At 38.3% G+C, this 7,682-nt stretch overlaps 1 protein-coding gene across 1 annotated transcript in view; it reads left to right on the top strand.

Annotated features, from left to right (window-relative positions):
- The window catches only part of LOC127617452 (neuroendocrine convertase 2-like), a 92,874-nt gene extending 85,263 nt beyond the window's left edge, over positions 1-7,611 (top strand). The window contains exon 12 of the mRNA XM_052089424.1: positions 4,596-7,611. Within this exon, the coding sequence (XP_051945384.1) occupies positions 4,596-5,085 (490 nt within the window). The 3' untranslated portion in view covers positions 5,086-7,611. The remainder of the gene's footprint in view (positions 1-4,595) is intronic.
- The last annotated feature ends 71 nt before the right edge of the window (positions 7,612-7,682 follow it).

Consider the following 7,682-nt stretch of genomic DNA (forward strand, 5'->3'; position numbering starts at 1 on the left):
TCGGCCACCGTAGATTTCCCTTACAATCAGCACAGAGAATGTAGAAAAAGCCATTAGTCATTAATTAACCTCTTTTAAACCTTAACAAAGGAAACATTAATGAAAGTGTTACCATCCTTTTATTTTTATTTGCAATAATACTGCCTATTGTATTTATATTTTTCAAACCTCCATTTTGATCCAATAGATTACATAAATTCTGACTAATTTATTTTAGTTGAGGCACAAGAATCTGAGCAGTCTTACAATAAAAAAACTGCCAAAAGTTTGATTAAATTAATTTATTGTAACCCATATTGTTTTTAATAACTGTTTGTCTTGCCATTACACACCAAACACAACTCATGTGTCTTCTTGTGCGGCCTTCGGATATTTCTATGAATTAGTTTCCTGGGAAACACTACTCTCTCAAAGTCTGATGCAGTGGCGGCGTTTCACAAAAACCTAGAGTATGGCATACATAGAACAACGACATTACCGAACGATATACCTCACATTATACCAAACAAAATGCACTATTAACTTGTAACGCGTTGTGTCAGGACTCAGGAGGGAAATAAAATAGGGATAGCTCACAGCTGAAGTTATTAGGCCAGACAGAATCACGGAGGCGATTGGCATCACAACAACTCGCGTTTTATTCCGCAGTCGAACTCGGGGCAACTGTCTTTCCACAGCGTTATCAAACAAACAAAACCAGATAAAATAAAATGAGCACCAAACAGAGATTACCCGCATACATGGGGGATTCGAAGCGCACGGTACATACAATACCATACAGAGTGCAGAAAGTTCAACAGGGTGCGCGCAGCTCTTAAAGGGGCCACACCTTATTTCCACTCGTTACAAACTCTAATACACTATTACTTAAAACACACAGTGAACAGCATTAAATATAAAAACACATGTCTTACCTTTTTGTTGCAGTGCAGTTTTTATTGCATAAGTGGGTAGCAATAAAGTGGGTATTGTTTTTTTTCTGATCCAATCAGAGAAGTCGGCGTTAAGATCATAAGAGCAGCGCTCATCGTGAGTGGTCACTTATCACGTGTTTTGCCTTCGGATTTATTATCAAATGAATAAATGAATCCATTTTTTTAAGCAACTTTATTGCACTGAAGTAGGAATAAGGTATGAAGTATAGCAATAGAAGGAAAAGTCACAAAGTCTCATGTCGTTTGGATGAAAGGAATTTATTTATCATAAATAAGCCCAGATTTTACAGTGGGAAACCGTGTTGAATTGCTCCAGCATCATATAATGTAAACTGCATTTATGACAAACAAAGAACTACACAGATATATAATATCAACGATTTATCAATAAATGCACGCACGTTGGTTGTCATCTGCTTTTGTTCTGACGCTGACGCTGCGGAGATAATACTGGGAGGAGCCGGTTTCATATGACTTTTAAAAGTGACTGACTGAGCGATCACGAAACGCGGGGGGGTGGAAGGGTGGAAATTTAGGGGGTTAAAAAGCCCTCCTAAAATCTTTAACGAGCATCATCATCAGCTGATGTTTTATCTAAACTCTGACTGCTAGGGTATGGCAATGGCCATACTCTGCCATACGCAAACGCCGCCCCTGGTCTGATGCACAAACAACACACCCACTAATCTTAGTGCCATAATGGGCCAGGCTGGAGACTTGCCTCTGATAATGCCCTTACATTCACTTTATGGTCGCTCGCTCAAGTCGTCTGCTGCTATTATTACAGCAACACAAAACAGCCAGTCAGCAGCGTCGAGCATGACAACAAAGCAGCCTTATGGAGGGGAAAAACCTCCTCATCTGGCCAAATCAATTGTTGGCACCAGGATGGTGTGCCATTGATAATAGAGAAATATATAATAATTCGTTTTTTATTCTCTAGTTTCACAGCTTGTTTTGAATTTGTGGTAGCTTTGAATGGCTGAACTGTAAGGTTATTTTCTGCCAAAACAGAAGCTTTTATGTTCATTGTGCAGAATGTGCACAAATGCAAATTATGATCATTATTTATTAGACCTTTCCATAGTTGTACGGAAATGCATTTGTCTCGTAATGACGCCTATCCATTATGGACAGATGCGGCATCAAATTAATTCTTGTTTATTAGCTTATGTCACTGCTTTAATATTAAATGTCACAGTTTATTCTGTAGTCATTAATCTGATCTAATGGCAGACGGAGCCTGTCGATTTTCAGATTTTCTGTTTTTTTAGGAGAAATCTGTAGAATGGATTAAAAGTATAAAATCTAAATTGACCCTGTTTACTGTATGCTCATGTTTCATGTTTAATTTAGTGAGTTGCCTAGGCTACGTCCACTTTTTCTCTATGCTTTGGCCTTCCATCCACACTGAAGGCGGTTGCATACCAGACGAGAACGGCACACCACATCGCCACTAGGACATGGCCCAGGTATCAAACACAGGTTACGTCGATGCAGTTCAGGTGGCTGACAGTACACACAAAATTGACCAAGGTTTTTTGCTTTTTCAAGAATGAACAATGCTAGAGTAAATAATCTATGTCCTTTGACAATGATTTGGGTTGAATTTAATGGAAAATATGTGAGTTGCGCTGTGTGGCTCACCAAACCAACACCAAACACCTTTGCGAGGTTCTATCTCCGAGTTGAGCCGGGTTCGTCCCGTGTCTTAGCACTTGACTTGCGGAGCACCTACCCCAGTACAGGGCTTAGTTAGCACGTGTACTGAGCCGGCAGCGAGTTTCTTTGCAAACTGGTCTGCCACAGGGCTAGGAGGAAGTCATCCATGTTTGTAGAACCTCCTCCCCATTGGGTAGGACCTACCATGGGACTTCTCCACATGACTCACTTCCGATGAAAAAGAGTCGGCAAGAACTTGTGACGTATTTCTACTCAAAATATTTGTTCTACCTATGGTCTAATAATTTGATCGACATAATGAGACATGAGTTCCAAAAGACGTTCATTAGAGGCCACTATAGGGCGACCAGGAGGATGAATCAAACATTTATGAACCTCTTTTTTTCTCTCTCATTAAAACCAAACACCCATCCTTATCAGCAGGTTTCCATAACACATCGTGTTTCATTTTAAGTTGTATCAAAGTCTGTCAAACCGCAATAACTAGGTATTAGAAATCTTCAGAATCTTATTAATATCCCCATCAACCAAACTCCAAAATGTTTCTATTGCAGCATTATTAATAGTAGGATAAAAATAGCTCTTAGCCCTAAAAGGTTGATTAATTGATACTGATTGGTCTTGTCTCTGTGCAACATCTTTATAAAAAAAGTATTTCAGTTTAATGGATCTATAGAATTTTAACATTTTGACTTCCAGCTGAAAGAGATCCGTAGATGTTGGAGGGTCATAAGACAAATCTTTATTGAGTAGTTGTTCTTCTGAAACGGAGAGTCTGGTGTTGGATAAATGAATTCCTGCAGATTTATTTTCTGTGGACATTGTGTGTGAGCCTTCTCGCTCCTTGGAATTTTTTTGGAGCTTGCACACCAAAGCTACTGGCTTTATACACAGTATATGTTTTTCCAGTATTTGGCGCAGATGTTTTTCAGCTTTTTTTCTGCTGTTTGTTTATTACTTAGTAGTATTAAAGGAAATATTAAGAGTGGAAAAAGGAATCGAACCGGGGTTGCTAGCACAACAGTACACATTCAAATTGTCTTTATACCCCACGCCACTGCAGCACCTTTTTTGTCTAGTTTGTCATATATTCCTGTGGTTTTACCAGACTATTAGGGTATAAATAGCTGCACTGTGTGGCAGATGCTATTTACACCTGGGTGGGAAAAGTCACTCCCCGATATCTTAATGTATATTTTCTGGTTCAGAACTAACTTTTATTTTTGTATCTTAATTTTTAAGGCCCCATATGGTTAAATTCTAGAGATATGGGGCTCTCAATGCGTGTCCATCGAAAATTGTTAAATTTTACCCATTTTCAACAGTCAAAAAACAAATGTGGGTCACATAAAATGTAGCTAGTTTTTACTCATTCAACAAAACAATGCTCTGAAATACAATTAATTTTGAAACTAGAAATATATCTTTATTCATTCACATAAAAACAATATCCAATGCACTGTTATTAAGAATAAGTGACACTTCAGTTCAGTCACCTATATAGTTTTTGGATTTCAGTAATGTACATCTGCAAAGTTTTGGAATACTTCATTAGGGGTCCAAACAACAAGGGGCTGAAATCCTACAGTATTTGCACAGATTTTTTTTACCCATCCTTCTGATACAAAGATTATTTTTCCACATTCCAAGATTGAGTCCTTTAGTCCCCCAAAATAAAATGGACATATGGACTTCCATACCAAAAAGAAAATTTTCTCCCACATTTATTAACTTTTTTAGTTATATATTTTTTACAGTAGTCATAGGCCATTTGTCTGATTTGAACAAAATTGATATGTATCATCTAGATTTTACTTATTTGATTAGTGACCTAGAAATGGTGCAGAATCTTAATTATTTCTTATTAATTTTACGTCATAAGGTTTGCCTCGAAACTCATGAGGTCTTTAAGGTATTGTGACAACTCTAATGTGGAATTTATAATATCTCCCTTTTTTTCTTTCTTTCTTTGCGCAGTAAAATTCAGTCAGGCAGTAAAGTGGTATTGACCATCACGACTGATGCCTGCCAAGGAAAGGACAACTTTGTACGCTATCTGGAGCACGTACAGGCCGTCATCACAGTCAATGCCAGTCGCCGCGGAGACCTCAACATCAACATGACATCGCCCATGGGCACCAAGTCCATCCTGCTGAGCCGCAGACCCCGGGATGACGACGCCAAGGTGGGCTTTGACAAATGGCCCTTCATGACCACCCATACGTGGGGCGAGAACCCTCGAGGAACCTGGCTGCTGGAGGTGGGCTTCCAGGGAGACACCCCACAGAATGGAATGCTGAAGGAGTGGACCCTCATGCTTCATGGAACTCAAAGTGCCCCTTACATAGACCAGATGGTGAGGGACTACCAATCCAAACTGGCCATGTCCAAACAGGAAGAGCTGGAAGAGGAGTTAGACGAGGCTGTGGAGAGAAGCTTGAAAAGCCTTCTGAGTAAAAACAACTAGCCATCTGCATGATATCTGGCCTCTCTCTCAATATATTAGCATATATCCATTATCCATTCTATCTGCTTTGATCATCTTTTTTCCTGTGATTATTTCAATGTCTGATGTGAGTTTAATTAAAGGATTATACTCTAAATGATACAGTGACCCCCAAAATATTTGGATATTTAACTGCTTCATACAAAGCTGTCACATATTTGAGACAGCCAATGAATTGCCCAGCATCGTAGCGTTGCATATTTGTGTTTTTGGAATTGACCGCAATATCGCAAGTTGTGCTATTCTGCCAACACTGAAAGAGACAGACTCGCTATGCAGTTTAAAGAAACAGCTGCTCAAACATCTTTTCAACCAATTGATGTCTTTATTTTACATTACAGACATTAAAATTATTACAGAAATGATTACAATGATAACCGTGTACACATACATTCTGATGTTTATCATTTCATCCGTGAATAAAAATGATTGATGCTCTCACGCTCTTACCTAGTGTTTTACTCACATTAAACAAGGAAACTATGTATATTAAACAATCCACTCGGTTGCCCTGCAATGACTACTTCCTACATTTTTGGATCTATTCGGTTTTCTTGCTGTCAGTGATCACAGTGAATGGGCTATGTTTTCAATTCTAAACCTAAGTCCTTACTGTTTTTTTAATGTTTTATGCACAAAAATACCACGCTCTGTGGGGCATTCAGGGGAATTTATACCCTTCTCAAGAAAGGGTTGAGACACTCTTTAAAATGTGTGAATGTCATTGCATTTTTATATGCATTCTATTACAAAGACCCAATGAAATGATGTGATGAGCACGGTTTTGTTGTCTTGATATTTTTCCTATTGAAAATGGAAGTTTGGATGGGTCATATTGAAAGACTTGCCTTGATTTAAAAAAGTTAAAAGGCTCTTGGGCCTGGGTAGATCAGCGAGTATTGATGCTGACTACCACACCTGGTTTGAATCCAGGGCATGCTGAGTGACCCCAGCCAGGTCTCCTAAGCAACCAAATTGAACCGTTTGCTAGGGAGGGAAGAGTCACATGGGGTAACCTCCTCGTGGTCGCGATTAGTGGTTCTCGCTCTCAATGGGGCGCGTGGTAAGTTGTGCTTGGATCTCGGAGAGTAGCATGAGATTCCATTGATGTGAGTCTCCACAGTGACATGCACAGACAGCCACGTGATAAGATGCATGGATTGATGGTCTCAGAAACTGAGTCAGCTGAGATTTGTCCTCCACCACCCGGATTGAGGAGAGTAACTGCACCACCACAAGAACCTACTAAGTAGTGGGAATTGGGCATTCCAAATTGGGGAGAAAAGGGGATAAAAATACAAATAAATAAAATACAAAATAAATAGTTAAAAGGCTTTGATTTGCATTAAAGCTGTGAATCATGACTTGCTGTTGCTAGTCTGAAGTAGGTGATACAAAAGGCAATATTTTTATGGACTGTGACTGAATAATTTGCCAAATATCTCCTTTTGTGTTCCGTCAAAGATAGAAATTCATATGGGTTTGGAAAAACATGACATCATTTTCATCTTTGGCTGAATTATCTTTTTAAATGTGTGTATCTGCTAAAAGATTATTTTGATAGCTTTTAAGAGAACCGTAGCATAGAAGCATACAGCCATGGGCTAAAAGCAACAAAACTCCAATGTTGATCTATGAGGTGTTTGAAGAAAGATAAATTAATTGCTTAAATAGCTCCAAAGAGTGAAGGCAGTTGTGAGAAAAGCTCATTTGTTGCATATGCCACTTTGATATTTTGTTGCTAATGCAATGACATGAATACATTTTTAAAAGTGACTTGAGTGTCCAAATACTTTTTGGGGCCACTGTATGTCCTACCAAAATATTACTTCCTACTTTTGGTGTTCCTTTTTGTACTCTTTACAAAAATGTATATAAACAAAAGATATCTATACTTTCTTATGTTCTTGCTTACCCTGCTGTTACTCACCTCTGCTGTACAGTTTGTGACTGTAAATCATTTTGTGTGACTCTCCTTAAATTAATATCTTGCAAACAGAGCAGTGATATTTCTGTTATATTTTACATTTTATCCAATGAACATTTCAAAGCATACAGCATATATAATAAAACTATTTAGCTGTTTGTTAAAGCACTTTAGTGATTAAGACAATCATTTTCACCATTGGGTTGGGTGGTGTGGTTTGGAGCCCATTAAACGTCTTTCAGGTGTCTAATTTCCATGATAAAGACTATTATTTAACATAACTTTCACAGCTTGTAAAGACTGCCGTGGGTGTAATTTGACTTTAAGTTCTCCTTTTGTAAGTGTTAAAATAACACCAGATGACATGAAAGGTTGAAAACCCCTTTAAAAATGTTCCAGGTTTACTTTGTATGATAGATAGATGAGAGGCCATGCATACAGTTATTTTACCATAAGTAAGGAGTGTTAACCTCTTGCAAACCCACGTCCACATGTGTGGATGTTGTATTTTGTCATTACTATATGCAACAAATAATTTAAGTGAATTAAATCTGACTGAATACTGTTCACAAGACTCTACACTGTCCTTTAAGGGTTAATCTTCTGGCACACCGCATCATATGTCACAACA

Source organism: Xyrauchen texanus, chromosome 24, assembly GCF_025860055.1.
Source record: "Xyrauchen texanus isolate HMW12.3.18 chromosome 24, RBS_HiC_50CHRs, whole genome shotgun sequence".
Taxonomy (NCBI): Eukaryota; Metazoa; Chordata; class Actinopteri; order Cypriniformes; family Catostomidae; genus Xyrauchen; species Xyrauchen texanus.